The 20,305-nt window shown below is 39.2% G+C and overlaps 1 protein-coding gene across 23 annotated transcripts in view; it reads left to right on the top strand.

Annotated features, from left to right (window-relative positions):
* DST (dystonin) overlaps positions 1-20,305 on the top strand; it is a 470,287-nt gene that overhangs the window by 387,728 nt on the left and 62,254 nt on the right. For 17 of the 23 annotated variants that reach the window (XM_078055212.1, XM_078055192.1, XM_078055195.1 and 14 more), the window contains 8 exons: positions 3,454-3,615; positions 5,364-5,534; positions 8,109-8,275; positions 10,484-10,643; positions 10,847-11,173; positions 11,662-11,746; positions 13,017-13,258; positions 14,149-14,355. In XM_078055212.1, coding sequence (XP_077911338.1) covers positions 3,454-3,615; positions 5,364-5,534; positions 8,109-8,275; positions 10,484-10,643; positions 10,847-11,173; positions 11,662-11,746; positions 13,017-13,258; positions 14,149-14,355 — 1,521 coding nt within the window. The remainder of the gene's footprint in view (positions 1-3,453; positions 3,616-5,363; positions 5,535-8,108; positions 8,276-10,483; positions 10,644-10,846; positions 11,174-11,661; positions 11,747-13,016; positions 13,259-14,148; positions 14,356-20,305) is intronic. The other 6 variants (XM_078055215.1, XM_078055198.1, XM_078055199.1 and 3 more) reach the window with 1 other exon arrangement.

Raw genomic sequence — 20,305 nt, forward strand, 5'->3', positions numbered from 1 at the left:
GAAATCCATGGTGAAAATTACTGCCGGCAGAATGATTTGAAAGAAAGCACTGTTAAGTGTGATCTCTTAATTACGCCAAGAGATGGAGAAAACCAGTGTATTTCTAAGCCTGGAGACGAAGGGAAAACGTATGGACCAGGAGGTTCTCAGATCACAGCACAAAGTAGGGAACTGGTGAAAGATTCTTCCGAGGTTTTACATCTCTCTCTCACAGATCTGGAGGGAAATGATGCAGGTTGTGGTAGCACCAGTTTAGTAAAAAACGTGACACTGTTGACACCATATGATCCAGAAGAATCCAACGTAGCATCTAAAGAGGAAGTGGAGGTGCCCGTTTCTGCCCAGGAGATGGAGGTGGTCCACAGGAAGTGTTCCCCGAAATTCATACCAGTAAGAAAGCAAGCAGCTCCCCGAAAAGCAAGGGCCCAGGCAGGAATATTGGACCCAGTCTGTAATGGCTTTCAGTCAGTTCAGGTAATTAACGGGAATGTGAAACTCTGCAGTGCGAGTAGTTTGTAGGTCTGTTTTAAAGTGGTCACTAGTGTTTCTAATAATGCTCAGATCCAGTCTTCTTTTTTGGGGGTTTGCCGAGTACCCTACAAGGTTCCAGGTATTGATAAGTTGGTCATTATAACAAATTAATTAGGGACCATTTTTTTTAGAAGAATGAGTATGCCCTGCTGTTTAGAGTCCTGTTGATTGTGCGGGTGGTGGCCGTTTCCCTGCATTTAGAATGCTTCCCCTGGGAGTTCATGTGAACATTATTAGGCTGTCCCACAAATTGTGGTTTAAGACACTGCCACGTGAGGGGAGTTATTTTGGATTTATTAAGGTTGAACAGGCCTAGTCACGGAGGTACAAACACACGGTATTATATTGTTGTGGTCTGTGAAGTAGTCTGCTCAAATTAAGGACATTTTAAACGTGCTGGAAATCTTCTCTCAGTAGCTCTGAATGTGGAAGTAGAGAAGTTGTGCTGTGTTTTGCAGTCGTTACAGCTCCTAACTTGTTGTGAGTGGTGAATGAGGTAAGAAAGTAAAGGGTGCAGCCTTGTCCTAAGTAAGGGTTGTTTGTCAAGCCTGTAATTATTTTCTTCCCACTCAGATTGAAGTTCAGCTATTTTGGTATTTTTACTAAGCTCTTCTGGTAAACTTTGCCTCAGAGGTAATTTTATTTTATTTTAAGCTTTGTGCTTGTGTGTTTATGGGTTAGATAAGGGGGAAAGCCTCTCTTCCGAGGTATTTGTTACCACTGAGAGATAAGGAATTTAGACAGTATCAAAAAAGGTCCTCTTTCCAGCCTACGAAAAAATTGCTCCAGTCACCGTTACCCTTTCCTTGAGCACATGTTAAATGGCATACTAGGTTAAAAGCTTAAAAGCACTTTTTTTTAATGTAAAGGATTTTGCAGTTTATTTGTTAGAAAGCAATTAAACTCTTAGGAATATATAGAGTCTTCAGTAGTTCTCTATTTTAACCCATAGCATATTTTTTTGTAGCACTTCAGAAAATTACCGCAGACTCACCCAGACCTACTCTGGTATGCAACGCTAAAATTAATTTCTTTAAAACCAAGATCAGAGGTGAAGGCAATTTACTAGAACATTATATTAAATTTTTTGTCCTGAACGTTACCTGAGAGGGAGAGTAGAATTTTTCCCTGGCAAGTTCCTGGAATTATGAAGTAGCAGCTTTCTTACCATTCCCCCTTCTTTTCTGTAAGTAGTAAAACATATCCGTAGCTGTTAGTTCCTAGAAGTGGTAAAGAAAAGAAGTAGAATGGTAGTACCAAATTCTACTTTCACCACCTTGCTGCAACTTTATATTGACTTACTAGGTAACTTAATACATTTTAAAAAATTATGAAAGCTAATTTTTTTTTTCTCAGTGATTTGAGTTCTTATTTCTTTGGTTATGTGTAATTGACTGTTATAATTTATAGTACTGTTATATAGAAACAATGAGCCAGTGTGGAAATTGTCTGTAAGGATTTTATGTAGAAGAAGAAACTTGGGCTTTTAGCTGAGGGGAGACTTTTAAGGGAAATGATCATTTATTTGTTTGCTATTTCTAAATTTACTCATTCATGCAATAGCACAGGACTATCTTGAGTGCCATACCTCAGGCCAGAGTCTGAAGAGTTTCTCTTGTAGCCTCTACATCTTTAAAAATTACTTTCCATAAGGTGTCTGTAATTTTTTAAGTACTATTTTGTTATTTGCCTTTTTAATGTTTTCATATATTCTGTTAATGGTTCATTTACTTGGACTATTGATATATTATATAGTGCCCTGTAGTATAATGACTCAAACCCCAGACCTTGTCTTGTCTTAATATCTAGCTGAGACTTTCCTTCCTTTGTTAAATTAATTTTCTTTATGGCATCTCTTAGGCCCTATATTTAAAACATTTGTATCTCTATGAAAGAGTTGACGTACTATCAGTATAATCCCTTTGCGGGGTTAATGTCATCCATGCCATGATGGAAATATAATTTTTCTGTACTGATACTCATCCGGCAAATAATTATGGGGTACGTATTACATGCTAGGTACTGTAGTAGCTCCAGGACATAGAACCACTATAAGGAAAAGAAATTTCTGCTTTCGTGGAACTGGCATTTTACTCTAGCGCATGAGATTTTTTGCCAGTTACAGGCATTTGGGGACCGTAAATTGGATGGGACTGAGAGTCGGAGGGAGAGTTCTGGCAAATGGCTGGCAGTGAAGGCAGTGACCAGAGAGTAACCAGACTTGCTGTGCTGGCGACATGAAATGTGTGAGCACGTCCGAGGGGTGAGGGTCTGTGCTCTTGCAAGGCCGTCGGCGTCTTGATAGGCATTGAGGGGGCTGGGTGGGTAGGGACCCATTCTATTGCAGTGCCTGCCGACATCCCTTCTCTTTTCCTGGCTCTGTGTTTTGGCCTCGCTGGCAAGCTATAGATTGGCCCCTTGGCTCCCCTCGGCACTTTGTTCTTGACCTTCATTTCCAGTTTGAGTCTCAGACTTCAGCAGTTGCCTGCTGACAGCAGGTATCACTAGAGGAGCTCATAAAGCTCCTCGCCCAGTAAGGCTTTTCTCGGGCCCATCTTATCATTTTGCTCCATGGCATTTTCCGTACCTTTTCCACTAGAGTTAAATTGGAATGATAGAAAATATCTAGTTTTATGCTAATGAAGCAATAGAGAGAGGACAGATAAACTCTTTTCTTGGTTTTATAGGTAATCTGATTAAAGGTACTTAGAATATCATTCTTTAAAATTCCTGGGTGATTTTGATAATATTATAAATTTATACTTAGTTTATTCTTACTGTTATTCATAAGGTAGCTGTGACATATGATGAGATAACAAAAGTTATTTTTACCTGTAATACTGGATACCTGATAGTTGAACAAATGTTTGTATTTGGTGGTTGTTAGATAATTTGTATAAATTATTGCTCTTCCAACCACAGGTATTCCAAAAGGAAGAGATTGAACCTTTGCAGGTTAAACAGCAAGATGTAAACTGGTTAGGTCAAGGCCTTATTCAGAGTGCTGCTAAAAGCACCAGCACACAGGGTTTGGAGCATGACCTGGACGATGTCAATGCACGCTGGAAGACTCTCAATAAGAAGGTAGTTTCTTCATCCCCTTTGTTATTATTTCTGTTGATTATTTATTCTCTAGCATTTGTTGTGACAACTAATCATATTTCTAGTAGCTAAACTTCCCTACACATGCCTGCCTTTTTATATTGCTGTAAACTGGATGGCCCAAACTCAGATGCCTGCAGGTGGTCAGTGGGCAGCATAATGACAGAAGTGAGCTGGGTGAAATAGGACTCTGCCTGTCATTCTCTTGACTTTGAGAGAGACACAGTAGTGCCAGTGTGATGGCAGGGGGCCCATGATCCATGACCTTATGTTGAGGGAGCACACACACCTTCAAATGTACAGGCAGTACTTAGCCTCCAGCAAATCATTCCATGTAGGGATCTAGGTTTACTGTTGTCAGAGAGTCTACTTACTTACTTTCTTTTTTTTAAAGATTTTATTTATTTTTGACAGAGAGAGAGAGTATACAAGCAGGGGAAGCGGCAGGCAGTGGGACAGGGAGAAGCAGGCTACCCACTCAGCAGGGAACCCAATGTGGGGCTCGATCCCAGGACCCCGGGATCATGACCTGAGCAGAAGGCAGATGCTTAACCGTCTGAGCCACCCAGGTGCCCCGGAAGCTAATACCCTAGTCTACTTACTTTCAAAGGAACTGGACATCTCACTTTTTCGGTGAAACCTAATTTTCAAATGTTGGCAACTAATTTACACCGTATAATAGGTCACACTGTGCAGGTGAAAGCAACTGTGTCTCTTTGTCAGCCTTGGACTAAAGGTTTTACCACCCTCGCTATAGACTCTTAACTCTAAATATTTTACTTACGAGATGTAGATCCCACCTCTTTCTAAATGTCCATGAGGGAAAACCCTGGAAAATAATTCTCTGATACCTTAAGGAGATAATGCTGAAACACAATGGCAGCCCTTCACATGATGTAAATGATCAGAACATTGGTACGGGATGGGAGTGCTCATCTGGTGGTGGTGGTTTTTGTTCTCATAGTTTTCTCTGCTTTGAAATCTTAAGCAATTGTTGCCAGATCTCAAAAGTACATTTATCATTCTTTAAAGTCTGATTTGTATTGTAGTGCCCTTCAAACACAGCTAGAATATAGTGTCAGGTGTAAATGTATTATATGGTACTTGAAATATCTTGCCAACTACTTTTTCAGTCCTGAAGAAAAAGATCTGTGAGAAGGGCAATAGGATATCTCTCTGTAGAACACAGAGACTCCATTTACTAGAATACAAAGGCCCTGGTTTGTCAAAAAAGGACTCTAGGACTTGGAGCTAGCAGAATTTAATCGGATACTTTACAGGTATTTTGCTTAGCAAAATATAAATCTGTTTCTCTCTACTATAATAGTTTTTTTTTTTAGCTAGTCTTTTAAAATATTCATCAGTAGGAAATAAAAAATGAATCAAAAGGATACTGATAAAAATGAATTAGGCATTGTTTCAGTAACCTTATAATACTTGAATTATTCATGGTTAACCATAAATGTATTTGGTATTTCCAAAATCTCAACGATTTCATCTTTTACATTACTGTTTGGGACGGAAACCTTTTCTTCTTGGCTTGATTGCTAGACTTTGACTCCTTTCCACCACAGTCCTGCCCACTGTCAATGCTTTGGGCGGATTTTAAGTGAAAAGGAAAAGAAAATTTGTGACCAGATGGGAAGATGAGCGTGAAAAGTGGTGGCTGGTGGGCAAATTTCACTTTTTAGGAAACAAGTAAACAAGTTGATGCAACTGCAACTTTGCAGGTGGCTCAGCGAGCAGCCCAGCTGCAGGAGGCCCTGCTGCACTGTGGGCGGTTCCAGGATGCCCTGGAGTCCCTGCTCAGCTGGATGGTGGACACCGAGGAGCTGATGGCCAATCAGAAGCCCCCGTCAGCTGAGTTCAAAGTGGTGAAGGCCCAGATACAAGAGCAGAAGGTAAGTCAGCGATACTTTGTGTTGTGTTTCATGTCAAACCGTAATGAGAGTAAAAATTTTCCTCATGACTCTCTTTGTATTAACAGAATATTCTAGTTGACTGGTTATTGATGCTCTAGACGTTATTTTTCAGTCATTCAACAAGCATTTACTGAACATCTGCCATGGGTCCGACATTGTTTCAGGTGCTGGAGATAGTCACTAAATAGAAAAGATGAATGTTCCTTATTGACTTTAAGGTTTAGTGGGCAGGGAGGAAGAGGGGGAGACAGTAGAAGTAAGTAAATTGTGATAAGTTATCAAGTGATAAATAAAGAAGAATTAGGAAGTGCCAGAGAAAGGAAGGAGGACAGGAAGTGCTGGGGTGGAGTTGTGTGTGTGTGTGTGTGTGTGTGTGTGTGTGTGTGTGTGCGTGCAGTTTCCAATAGGGTAGTCAAGGAAACCCTCACTCACTGAAAAGGTGACTTTGGCAGAAATACCATTCCATTATATGTTAGATCGATCTATACGAAATTGGCTTTTTTTTTAAAGTGTAGTTGACACACAAAGTTACATAAGTTTCAGGTGTACAATATAGTGTGATTCAACAATCTCTGTGTTATGCTACGTTCCCTACAAGTGTGACTGCTATCGGTCACCATATGACGCCTTACAGTACCATCGACTATATTCCCTATGCTGTGCCTTTCATCCCTGTGACTCACTCATTCCCTGACTGGAAGCCTGTATTTCTCACTCCTTATTTATAGGTTAAATACAGGCGGTTTCTTGTGGCTCAGCCTGTGCTGAAGAAGCAAATATTTGATTCGTATATGCTAAGGAATATGCTGTTGTGTCTTTTGACACTACTAATACAAGACCAAGTTGGAAAGAAAGACCCACTTGTTAGAGGGATGATAACATAGAAAAAAAATTTTGTGCTCCTGATGGTGGTGGTCAGTTAGGAAGCATTTAGTGACATTTTCAGACCATTTGTCAGCCATGACTTGAAACGGCATATGGGAGGGGAGGGGCCTAGCACACAGCACGTTGGTAAGATTTTTCCTGTGTGGAACTTTAAAAAGAAGGGAATGGATCAAGAGGTTTAATTTAGTTTTGACATTCAGTACTCTCTCTAAAAATTCTTTGAAGACTCTAGGGTATTGGGAATTAACCTGTGAGAAATAGATTTAGAGATAAGGATTATAGAAATATAACAGGAAACACATTGCATTTGCATGATTTTTAAATAATATATACGTAATATATGTAACAAAGTAATGTATATTTAATAAGTATAATATAATATATATAATAATGTAACTGCTACCGTTCAGTATTTAATTTAGACCTTTGTTATTTTCCCAAAGTCAATGACCTATGTTTAGCCAACAGAACGTATATGTTGATTTTGCTTTCTTAATTGCTAGAGGCTTTGCTATTAAAGTTTATCAGAAGTAATCCATTTAATTAGTTCTCTTTACTGCCTAAATCACCTGTTGTACCTTGATTTTACAATGACTGTAACCTGTATGAAGAGAGTTGGCATGTCTTCCCCTTCTTTTTAAACATGTTCCTCTTACCACCTGATTTGGTGGTCCCAAAATGAAAGTGAGAGGATACTCTTTTAGCTTCTTACCTCGAGGTAACTGCATTTCTTTAATCCTTAACTATCAGTCAGGATCAGATTAAGGAAGCAGTGAAGAAGTATTTAGCATTTCATATACCTGTGCCTTCCTCCCTGTTATTAACACAGTCCCTGTGCTTAGCACTTACTCATGAAAGAATCGTTTTGATTAGATTAGAGCAAGGTAATCCTGAGTTCTGGCTACTGTCAAACATTCCATCCCAGGCTTTCTTGAAATATTTGCTTAGAATTAAATTGGATTTTTTTTCTGCTGCTAAATCCTGAAATGCTAGTCTTATTTAGCCAGCTTTGGGGATTTCTGACTTATTCCACCCTCTCTCTGTTCCTTTTGGAGATGATATTCTGAGGCTCTTTTTGAGTTTCCAGCCTCATGAAGGATTTTAGGAGCTGGTTCCACCTAGTAAAGAGAGGCAGGGGCCTCGAGTTTGAGCCTCACTAGCTTGTGAACTTGGTCTGAGTCTCAGCTCCCCTGTCTATAACGGTTTGTTTAACATGGGGAAAGGTGTTGAGAACAGTAATGATTTATAATAATCTTGTCTCAGTAGGACAGGTGATCATTGAAGGTTTAGGGGGTTCCCATTTCGTTACAATAAAGGGGATTTTGTACTTCCAGTGCAGTGCGGTTATCCTTCAGCGGCACCTTCCACCCCATTATTTTATATTAAAAAAATTAATAATGAATGGGCTTAATGGCCTTATCAATACTAGTTTTATCTGCTATGAAAAGCCCCAATCACAGTGTCTGACACAATAGCAATGAATCACTAAACAAAATGAGTTATTTTTAAAATCCTACTTCTTTTTTATGTGAATGCATACAAAATACGTATTTTTTGTCATGTATGAAAAGTACTTAGACTGCGTTTTCCATTAGTTAACACAATTATTTCTCTACTCCCCCCCCCCCCCACCCCTTTTGCTTTCGGTATTGAATGTTCTGTCTCAAGCTTCTCCAAAGATTGTTGGACGACCGCAGATCCACTGTGGACGTCATCAAACGAGAAGGAGAAAAAATTGCTGCAGCAGCAGAACCTGCGGATAAAGTGAAGATTTTGAAACAGCTGAGTCTCTTGGATAGTAGATGGGAGGCATTGCTTAATGAAGCTGAAACGAGGTAACTTAGATACTTCCAGCAGCAAAGGCTTTCCTGCTGAATGTTTGCATTTTGATAATGCTTTTCTTCAAACCGTCATTTTCCTATGTTTACCATGTATGTGAACAGGGAGCAGGGGCCGTGGGGCCTCTCTCTTCGTTCCTCTAATGGTAAGGTCTTGGAGTCACCAAATAATTTCAGCTCTTTATTTTAAGAAAAATGATTCCTTCAGGAGTAATTTATTTATGACATAGTAACTGCCCGCCTGCTGTGCATCAGGCACAGAGCAAGGCCTTGGGTCATAGAGGTGAGCTGGACAGATCGTCTTGGTCCTCAGGGTACAGTCTAGTAGAGTTTTATAGCCATTGGAAAGTAAAGACAAATGTGAGGTTTCAGAGCAAAAACGTAGGGTGTTGTGGAAGCGTATAATAGGAAGAACCGAGTCTGGGGGGAGGGAAATGACAGTTAAGCTGTGTTTTAAAGGAGTAGGAGTTAGCTAAGAAACGAAGTAGATGGAAGGGTGCTGTGGTGTTTGTGAAGGCTAAGAGGTCTGGAGCATGGTCTGCAGGGCATGCAGTGAAACTGTTTTTTAATTACATTTTTTCATTCTCCATGTTGGTATCACATTGACCAGTGTTGAGTAGTAGCTACACTGAAGTGTAACCATAGCCACATAGACTGGTTGAGTTGAAAATAGATGAACCACTGAACAGAATGATTATTTCCATAAATTGCTACCTTCTTTGGAACTACAATGGTGAAGAGAAGGATTTGTCTAATCTTGAATATCGGAATAGAATTAATTATAGTTGTAGGACCATAGAGTAAGATGCTCCTAGGGAGGCTAAAAGCTCCATGACCTTTAGTATGTTTCAGGAGATTATTCCTTCTGTGTAATGCCTAGGACATTGTGCCCTGGCTGCCGTGGGACATACTCTAGGTACTTTGTAAAAAATAAATGAATGAATGTCTAGATCCCTGCTTTACTACCACAATGGCTTTCTTGTCCTAAACCTTCCTCACAATGGTATTAAATGGAAGGGTAGTGGTCATATTATGATTCCTACACAGTTTAATAAAGTCACACACAATTTAAATCAAGGTAAACTAAACTTAGTGGCAAAATAATTTATTTTCACTGATTCTAGATGATTGGATGTTTGAATGTAGTAATAATTCAGAAGTCAAAAATATTATTGTCATTTTATTCATTTTTTAAACATCAAATGTATTTCATCTGAAAGTTTTAAGACCTATAGGAATATATAGTTTGTGATAAAATGATACAGAAATTGTATTCACTAGCATGTGCCAATTTTCTAGAATTCCTTTGGTGTCCATAGAAAGTGAATTTCTTAAATCATGTGACTCCTTAAGAATCAAACATGGTAAAAAGTTATGACAGCAACTCTTGGTCCCAGGATTTGATGCTGAGTCAGGTTCTCAGTATAGAGAGCAGCCCAATCTCTTGCCCTAGGCGAAAACTGACCCCAAGGGAGGTAGGTTTTCACTTTCATGGTACCTTTTTTAACTGAGGAAGCAATGGGTTTTCTAGAAGCATTTCAAATTATATAAGTGTATTTCAAACAAGTAAAAGTCTGAAGAATATTTTTCTTCTTTCATGATATTTTAATCCATAAATATTAACTGTTCCTTTTGGGAAATATACCTGACACTGTACTTGGGGTGAGGGGGGTGTAGAGAAGACACCCGACACACAGCGTTAGTAGGAATCCCTGTTCAGTCCATGGGGGGTAGCTATAGGAGGTCTTCAATATTTGAATCCAATTTTGACCAGTTGATTAAGGCAATTGCAGTAACTGGTGCTCTGATTGAAGTTAATTAATATATAAAACACTTAGAACAGGGCTTGATGCAGATTATGTGTTCAATGAATTATTATTTTTATTGTCATTATTATTGCTGCTATTGTTACTATAACATTTGGTATTACTATTATCCAGCTATTATTATTGTAAGTATTATAACCAAATTTCTCAAGAGTTTTGTAAGATTTAGGTACTTGGGATTGGTCTGTGGTTCACTTTTAATTTTATTTAGTGGGAGAACTATTTTAGCATGTCCTTTAAATGTGAGAGATCTTAACTTTAACCTTCTAGATGTTTTCCACAAAAACTATTTCGAATGCAAGAGCATGAGTCAAGATTTTTGTTGACTATTTCACACATTCTTCATCCCTAACTGACATCTGTCTTGGCACTTGTATAGGAATCGTCAGTTGGAAGGTATCTCGGTGGTAGCACAGCAATTTCATGAAACCCTAGAACCATTGAATGAGTGGCTTACAACCGTAGAAAAGAGGCTGGCGAATTGCGAGCCCATAGGAACCCAGGCGTCTAAACTTGAGGAACAAATTGCACAGCACAAAGTAAGATACCCATTGCTCATTAGTAAGGTTCAGTTTTCCATCTCCTCTGTGGTATTATGTCATAAATTTGAGTTACATACTGTTGTGTTATGCATGATTGCAAACAGCCCATTTCAAATGTCATTCTTCCGTTCTATTTATGTTTTCATTTTTATTTGTCCATCCTTTTTGTTTCTCTCTTTTTTTTTTAAACTTTATTTTAGGCCTTAGAAGATGACATCATCCATCACAATAAACATTTACACCAGGCTGTTAGCATTGGCCAGTCCTTAAAGGTTTTGAGCTCCAGGGAGGATAAAGATATGGTGCAAAATAAATTAGACTCCTCTCAAGTGTGGTACATTGAGATTCAAGAGAAAAGTCACAGCAGGTCTGAACTCCTCCAGCAGGCCTTATGTAATGCTAAGATTTTTGGGGAAGATGAAGTTGAGCTGATGAATTGGCTGAATGAAGTGCATGACAAACTGAGCAAGCTCTCAGTCCAGGATTACAGCACTGAGGGGCTTTGGAAGCAGCAGTCTGAACTTCGGGTATTTTTATTTATGTTATTTTTTTCATTTCAGTTGTCATTGTTTTCTCAGTCTTCCTTATTTCTGTATTATTTTATGTTCTTATGATTTAGGTGAATTGCTATACTCAAAAAAGACTTTGCCTATGTATACAGATTACTTCTGATGAAGTCACTTTCAGAAAAGATTGTATTTATTCAATAGCCAGATTTTTCACTGTTCCTTTGTTGTTTTAGGGTTGTATACAAAGACCCATAATTAACTAGTAGTCCAATATCTTCACATAGGGCATTTTCTGAAAAGGAGACTGTGTGAATTAGGGTAGCTGAACATGAGACATGGGCCAGGATGGCTTAAAGAGGAGGGGGAGACAGGGGAACAGGAATGACTAGTTGAAAATGGGAGGTGTTTACTTAAATCTCTATGAAACAAAGAGTTCTCTAAGATTAACCAAAGCTAATTGTTATTTAAATTTTTTCCCCCACATAAAAATGGTACCTGTGTTTTAGGTTCTGCAAGAGGACATCCTACTCAGAAAACAAAATGTAGATCAGGCATTACTAAATGGTTTAGAACTACTAAAGCAAACAACAGGTGAGAATCTTTCAAATCAACTCATCATGCAGTTAGCATTTTTGCATTGCTTTCTAAATATCTTAGGGAGAGGGGGAAAAACAAAATACTTTATAATTTTGGGGCCACTCCAAGACTTCATTCTGCAGAATGCTTTGAAGACTGAAGCCCAAGGGGGTTTTGCAATATGATCTCACTTCTTTTCTCATGATCTCACTTGAGTTCTTAATGGAAGTTGTGCGTATTACTCATAACACAAAGCACTGTGGCATAGGAGACCGTCTGAGAAGGCCACAGCAGAGTTATGTGACTTTTCCACTTGTGGGAGGTGGTTGTACTACATGAGTGCATAGGTGGTAGACACATTTTCCCAGTGTTAAGATCATTTGCCTTTTGTGACACACACACACACACACACACGCGCGCGCGCACACGCACACACCCCGTGGCTACCCTCAGCCTTCATTTCCCCATGCTTCAACCCACTAGAAAACAGATACAGACTGACTTAGGTCATTCCTTTGGCTGTAGGAAAGCTTCACTGTACCCATGTCCAGTTCAGCATCCGTCTTGCGGTTTGGGCATGTAACATTCACTATGAGTTGAAGGAATTCAATATAGTATCTAGAACCTTGGACTAGGAGTCTGAAGCCCAGGACACAATTTCTCTGTCTGGAAATGAGGTAGAGTCAAGTGAGGATCTACTGAAACAGTGCAGATGAGCTTATTATTTTTAACATAAATACATGCACACACCACACATATGTACCACATACACACACATGTGCATACATACATACACAGAGGCCAGGCACCGTTCTAAACACTTTGCAAATAAACTCACTGAATTTTTATCACAACCTTATGAGGTGGATTCTGTTCTTATCCTTGTGTAATGATGAGTAACCAAGGGCACAGAGAGGTTATCTTACAAATGGTAACAAACCACAGTCAGTATTTGAACCCAAGCAGTGTTTAGCCCCCTGCTTGAAAACTGAAAACACCATATAGTTAGATGCAAAGATGATGCTTTCATGTAACTGAAGGCCCTGTAGCCCTTCCCAATTTTATATTTGTGTTTTCAGAGCTGTTGAGATTTGCCAGAAATCCCGGGGAAAAGATTAAAACCTGGAAAAAGGCTTCTCTTGGGTCAGATCGTCTTTGGGAAAATGTCCTTTTTTCTCCCCCCCCCCCCAGAAAAATCTCCTCAGTGTCCAATAATATCTGAAGAAACCCCTCTCTCTACCTTTTCTTTCCTTTCTGGAGATCTAACATGCCTTTGAAATTTCAGGTGATGAAGTTTTAATAATTCAAGATAAATTGGAAGCCATTAAAGCAAGGTACAGAGACATTACGAAATTGAGCACGGATGTAGCCAAGACTCTGGAACAGGCGCTGCAGCTCGCGAGGCGGCTGCACTCCACACGGGAGGAGCTCTGTGCCTGGCTGGACAGAGTGGAGGTGGAATTGCTTTCCTATGAGGCTCAGGTCCTGACGGGAGATGCGGCAAGCCAAGCACAAGCGAGACAGAAAGTATGCTCTCATCTCTGCGTCTCGGATCTCTGGGTTCTCTTCGAGGGAGATAGTCTTGGGTCGTTCGTGACGGAACGAAGGATGCCTCCATGGGTGGGGACCCAAGAGAAATCGGCAGCAGATCGATGGTTGAAAACTTGTAGGAGCCCAGAGATGAAAACAGTGCATCGTAATTTGTTTCCAGTGTCTGATGGTTGGGGGTGTAGCTTATTACCTGAGAGACAGAATGATGAAAACAGAAAAGGAAGAAAAAAAAAAAAAGGAAAATGATCGTTTTAGAGATACACATAATTTGCTTAGGATAACCATATTTTTCTGAGATAGATGCATAGCATGATGTAGCTTTTCTACTTACACTGCAAAAGTGGTGTTCCATCATGGTCATGGTTCTTCTCTTCAGAGAGAGCCTCTGTTTTTATCCACCCTGAAGTGTGATCACATGTGGGTGAAAGGTTGTTGGGGAGGTGATGATTCGACTGGGATGATGTAAAGCCAGTATGTTCTCATTTTGAGGGTTACTTTAGTTCTGGCTTGGACTTTCCTCTTTATTTTACTCTTCTGGTACCTGATTACTTAAGAGGTTTCCAGAAAGCAAAGAATAATACGTGTCGACTTGCTTGGTTTTGTTTCCCAAATTTTTAAACATTTATATTAAAGTTCAAATGTTGACCAGTGAACTGTTCTTTGGAACTCCTCAAGAAACACTTCCCTTTTTACAGAATAGCGTTAAAAAATAAAGGTTTCTAGAACTTAACTGAAACTCAGCAGCCAGTGCCGGGCATTATTGGCCTGCAGAGGACTTTAGGGCCAGTGATGGGGAAAGGAAAAGCCTGTTCAAACTCCTGAGCATTACCCCCCAGATCTGTATGTTTTCTTAATTCTGTTTTCAGGAACTGAAAAAGGAAGCTAAGAACAGCAAAGCCTTATTGGACTCCCTTAACGAAGTGAGCGGTGCTCTACTGGAACTGGTACCATGGAGGGCGAGGGAAGGACTTGAAAAAATGGTGGCCGAGGACAACGAGCGCTACCGATTAGTGAGCGACACCATCACTCAAAAGGTGGAGGAGATCGATGCTGCCATTCTGAGATCCCAGCAGGTAGGGGTGCATGGTTTTTTGTCTCGGCAATAAATTTTCCCCAGTTGTGCCCTGAGCCTTTACCTGAACAAAGATTTCTGTTCACAGTGTTTCCATTCATTTGTTATGCTTCAAAAATGAAAGGAGGGATTTGAAAAGAGTTCAGGTTTCTTCGACATGTGAGTGCCAGGCAGGGCACTGCTAATCTGTACATTGTTAACAGCCATCTGCCTCACTGGAGCCCAGACTTAGCCTTACCAAATCAGTCATTGGGAAGATCAGCCCCACTTTCCAAACAAAGTGCATTTTGCCTCCATGTATGTGAATTGCTAATGCTAATTTTATGCCTTGGCTAAGTCTAATCTGTCTGTGAGTAAATATTTTGAGTTATCATGTAAGTCAGTATTAACTGCTCATTTCCATACAGTGATGGCAAAGAGAGGCTATATTCTTTCTAAAAAGGAAGCAGTGGTGTGGGTGATGTCGTGTTTTTTTCTGGAGATGACTCAAGGGGAAAAACGATAGTTTCTGACCTGTCTGCGACTCATGCAGAGTTTATAGTTCCAGAGAGTTTTATAGGCACCCAGCCCTCACCTCAGCTCCCTCAGAAAACTGTGGGCAACAAGTGGGGTCCTGGAAACAGAAGTTTAGAAGACATGTTTTGATGAACTTTTATTGAGTATCTGGACTGTTTCCATTAAGTCATCAGAATCTTACTGCAAAGTTTCTGTAACAGGGTTAGTACGCTCTTGCTCTTGCAGTGTACTTTAGAACAGAGCTGTGGAAGGTACGTAACTAAGCTTTTCCTAATATGTGCCAGAAGCAAGAAACACAAATCAAGCAGATTGTGTGGGAGCATCCAAAATTGAATTTTGAAGGTTGCTGTAAAAGTGTAATTTATATATTGTTATATATCATAATTTATATGGCACAGTGCTTCACTCCTCATGTCTGTGCCATGCTCTAGAATCACAAAAGCTGATGAAAAACAATGACAGCAAAAGGCCTGCCTAAGAAAGTTTTGCGAGGGAGAGCATTCATGCCTGAGGAATGTATTTGCATGACTTCTGTTTTCCGAGTTTGGCACAATTTCTATGCCTCCTTATTACAGGAAAATAAATGGATTTATTTGTGAAGTTTATTCAACTATAGGAAAATACTGATTTTTTTTTTCACCAAAACTGATATCAACATTTCAGAATTGGCATCAAAGATTTCCTAAATAACAAGACAGATATTCTGGAATATGATTTTTCTTGAGAAGTTGACTATGGTTGGTCAGTTGGGTGAAGTAAGACAGTAATGAGGGCAGGATGGCAGGTGGAGCTTGTCCTGGTTAGTAATCTCGGATATGTGCCCATGTCATTAACTGTAGCTCAGTTCTTTTCAAGGTTAGCAGATATTTTCTGAAGTTTAAAAAAAAATGTAACCAGGTCAGTATATGTCCCAAACATATATCCTTTGGGAAAGTAACAGTTACTGTTTATTTTTTCTGATAAAATCATTCGTTATAGAAAATTTTTTTAAGATTTTCTGAAAGAATACAGAAAAACTCATGGAAGGAAGAATGTGTGTAAATAATATGATCTCTATCCTTCTAGTCTTCCTTCTGAGAGAGAAAGCGTGTGTGTAGTAGTGATGTCTTATTACTGGTAGGTCATACAGCTAATATTAATGCCATTAATATTTTCTCGTTCACATGTATTTATTCTGTATTCATGTGTGAAATTCCTTTGAAATGCCTTCAAGTCTGTCCAATGAAATACCTCCAGCAATAAAGAAAATCAGTAAAATGTACTTAAGCCATCAGAAAAAATGAAATCCTCCAGCTAGGCTGAAGAGGCACACTTTTTGAGAGGGAGGAACGTATGTAGTAAAGGGACTTACTGTGATCCCAGAAGCTAGTACATGGTGGAGTTGGACCCAGATTTAATCCAGATCTCATTCTTTTTTTTTAAGATTTTATTTATTTATTTGACAGAGAGAGAGCGAGAGCAGGAACACAAGCAGGGGGAGTGGGAGAGGGAGAAGCAGGCTTCCTGCTGAGCACGGAGCCCGATGCAGGGCTCGATCCCAGGACCCTGGGATCATGACCTGAGCTGAAGGCAGATGCTTAACGACTGAGCCACCCAGGCGCCCCCAGATCTCATTCTACCTCACTGTGGTGCCTCCTTACAAATTATGTAGAGAGGAAAAGTCCTGAGGGGTGGTGCAATTTTTTCTAACTTCCTCCAGTAATCTGAAGAAAGGTGCCATTATTACAGCAAAATGCAAGTATGTAACAAGAGCATCTCCAACTACAAGGACCATGAGCCAGGAGAGTACAGTGCTGACAGGATCATGAAATTATAATTCTCTAGGAGAATTTAAAAACAAATTTGGTACCTGTTTTTCTGGTTTGGCAGAGACTTAGTTTTGTCCCCAAAAGAATAGTTTCTAAACTTATAATTTTCAAGTTTGTAAAGGAGCTAATATAATCACTGAAGTTATTTCGTAACTTTGCCCACTTAGAAATGTTTGGAATTAGGACCAGAGTACAGCTGATACTAAAATATTTGTTTTCTGTTTACACAATGATAATACATCCGTGCAATATAAGAGATGATGGAAAAACATCTTGAGACCTGGATGTTAGCCACATATTTTGTACTGTTTTATGGCGTATAAACAAATCATGTACCGTTCTCTCTTCTCCCTCTGAAACATTGGACATGATATAACCACCGCCCATCTTTTCAGACATACCCATAGTCACATACGTTTTGTTTTATTAACATTTCCATGTCCATATCCTCAACATAACCACACCCACAGGTTAACAGGGTAAGGATATGTGTCTTGAACATGTCTTGTTAATTTTTTAAATGTATAGATTTAATGCTTTGTTTCTTAATAACCTAGCTAGATTAAACTAGATTTTAAATAACTGAATGTTTTGTTTCCAAGCAAATTTCTATTAAGGTGTTTCACCCTTTCCCAGGCATTAAGGTTGTTTATATACAGATCTACCTCCTTTATAATGTTATAAGCTGCTTTTTGGAATTCAGCAAAAGCATAGGGACTTTGTGAGGTGTCAGGCCACTATCACACAGTATATTGGCTTCCGAATATCGACAAGAAAGATGTCCAGGAAAACATGGACAAGAATTAGTTTGAAAAGGAAAGGGAAGGGTGCACACAGATACCTGCTAATTAGCATGACTTTGTAGCAGCCCTATATAAATACAGTTTTTAGAAAAGTTCTGATTTGATGTGGTTAGTTTTTTTTATGTTAATCCTATATCATAGCAAGTTTTGAAAATACGTGTCACTGAATTTTGAAATCATAGAGTCCTATGATGGAACCCTATGTAAATTTGAGTAGTATTTCTTGCTATTTGAGAAGTAATCAAACTGCCTCAATTATGGGCTAATGAGAAAGGACTATATGCATCTGACTCTACAGATTGGCAGGCATTGGCCTTCTGAAGAGAATAGTCTTTTCATTTTTTTAGTGATTTCATTTATTTATTTGAGAGAGAGAGAGAATGTGTATGGATGGGGAGGGAGGAAGAGAGGAGAGGGAGAAGCAGACTCCTTGCTGAGCATGGAGCCCAGTGCAGAGCTAGATCTCAGGACCCCGGGATCACAAGCTGAGGGGAAACCAAGAGTCAGATGCCCAACAGACAGAGCCACCCAGACACCCGACAATATTCTTTTTTATAAGAATTATAAAAAAAAAAGAAAAAAAAAGATAGTAGGAAGGGAAAAACGAAGGGGGGGAATCGGAGGGGGAGACGAACCATGAGAGACTATGGACTCTGGGAAACAAACTGAGGGTTCTAGAGGGGAGGGGAGTGGGAGGATGGGTTAGCCTGGTGATGGGTATTAAAGAGGACACGTTCTGCATGGAGCACTGGGTGTTATGCACAAACAATGAATCATGGAACAGTACATCAAAAACTAATGATGTAAGGTATGGTGATTAACATAACATAATAAAATAAAATTAAAAAAAAAAAGAATTAGGCCCATTCATTACTTTTAGGGAAAGTCTGAGCAGAACAAGGCAGCTTAGTAAATAGTGATGGTGAGCTTTATAAACAAAGCAAAACATCTGCCTCCTTCTCACAATGCATGAGGTCATCTGAGTTAGCAACTGTACGTATTTTTGCATGTTAAACCTATGCACAGTAGCATATTTTTGTTGCTTTCTTTCTCTAATTGCAAATTGAACCAAACGAGCAACGTGGAAAAGGGGGAAGGCAGTTTCATTTAAAAGATGTACAGACTTGTAGCCTGAAGTCAGACCCTTTTGATTGTTTAAACCTCAAAGCAGTTCATTGTCCTTTGCCTCTTACAAATATGCACAGCTGTCAGAAGTTGGTAAAATAGGTGTGTTTCACCAGGTCTGGGAATCCCAGGCACTCATCAGCAGTTCTAATTCCTTGACTTATTTTACTGGCCGCAATGACCCCTTTATATTAAAGGCACAAGTTTGGTGATTTGGGGGCAATTAAAATAAGCAGGTCATCGGGTCATTAGGAATCAGCCTTGGAGAAAAAAAGCACCTGTTTATTTCTTTTAAAGAACTAGAAGGAAACCCCCCCAACGAAAGTGAGATTTGTTTAGACCCTCCAGGTGTTGGGGGTGGGAGAATATGGGCTGTTATGAATAATGCAGAGCAAAATGTAAGGAAATGCTAATCCAAAGAAAGTGGTAAGATCCTCAGCCAGGGGAAGGGAGTAAAAGGATGTCCTTGGAGTTAAGGTTCACTTACCATTTTGCCTTTCTTAAACCTCCATTTCCACTTAAGAGAAACTTTCTAGATAAATACAAAAGGAGTTTGTCAGAGATTGGAGAAATGTTTAAATAAGAAGTTAAAACCTACTGTTAGGGTATTTGAGCCATTTTTGGTGAAATCACATGAATATTTTGAGTTCATGAAGCCCAAACTGTATACAAGCACAAGCAACTAGAAGTACAGTCCCTGGGGCCAGGCCACCTTGGTTTGAGTCTCAGATCCAACATTAACTAGCTGGATAATCTCTGGTAAATCAGGTTACTTCTCTCTGCCTCAATTTTCTCGACTGTAAATGGAGTTAATGGTAAAACCCAGATTATTGCAGTTGTTGTCAGGATTAAAGAAGATACTGCATGTGAAGCACTTAGTGTGTTCAGTAAAATGCTGGCCATTATTGTTTTAGACTCTTTTTCAGGAATATTTAGGGATAGCCAATTAAAATGTCTTTTACTATCAGGGTGCCTGGCTGGCTCAGTTAGTGGAGCATGGGGCTCTTGATCTTGGGATTGTGAGTTCAAGCCCCACACTGGATGTAGACATTACCTAAAAAATAAAATCTTTAAAAAATTGTCTTTCATTATCTTGTTGGAAATTCCTGAAATACTAGTTCAACTGTAATAGGAGTTAGAGTAGGTCAATGGTTAGGCTCCACTGATAATACCTAGTAAAATATTTCCCAGAATGCAATTATGGATGCTAAGATTATCTACAATGTATTTGAAGTCAATTTCTGCTATTTGAGTAAGCACTAAACAAATTTATTAAAATTTGGTCTAGTAAACTTGCTCTCCATATTGCTCACATTGTAAAATAAACAGCTTTTATGGTCTATTAGAAATGCACACATACAGTCATTTGAAAGATTCATAGGCCTAAATAAAATGCCTTACTTTACTGCAGATTGCTTAGTGAAGACCCCGTGGCTGTTCTGTTTGTTGCTGGACAATAAATATTTGCTAATTTAATAAAAAAATTTCTCAAAAGACAGAAGGGAAATTTCTGCTTGAAGTCTTGTTTTCTTTTAGCAGAGCAAATATTTTCCTTGGTTGAAGAAACAGTGTTTGAGCTTCAGCTTTCCATTTTGGCAACTTAGAATGTATCATCATACTGTCTTTCACTGGATCCCTTTTTTTAAGGAGAGAGAGAAATAAATTTAAACTAATATTAACACTAACAGCTTGACTTTAT

This window comes from Halichoerus grypus, chromosome 9 (genome assembly GCF_964656455.1).
Source record: "Halichoerus grypus chromosome 9, mHalGry1.hap1.1, whole genome shotgun sequence".
NCBI classification, from domain to species: domain Eukaryota; kingdom Metazoa; phylum Chordata; class Mammalia; order Carnivora; family Phocidae; genus Halichoerus; species Halichoerus grypus.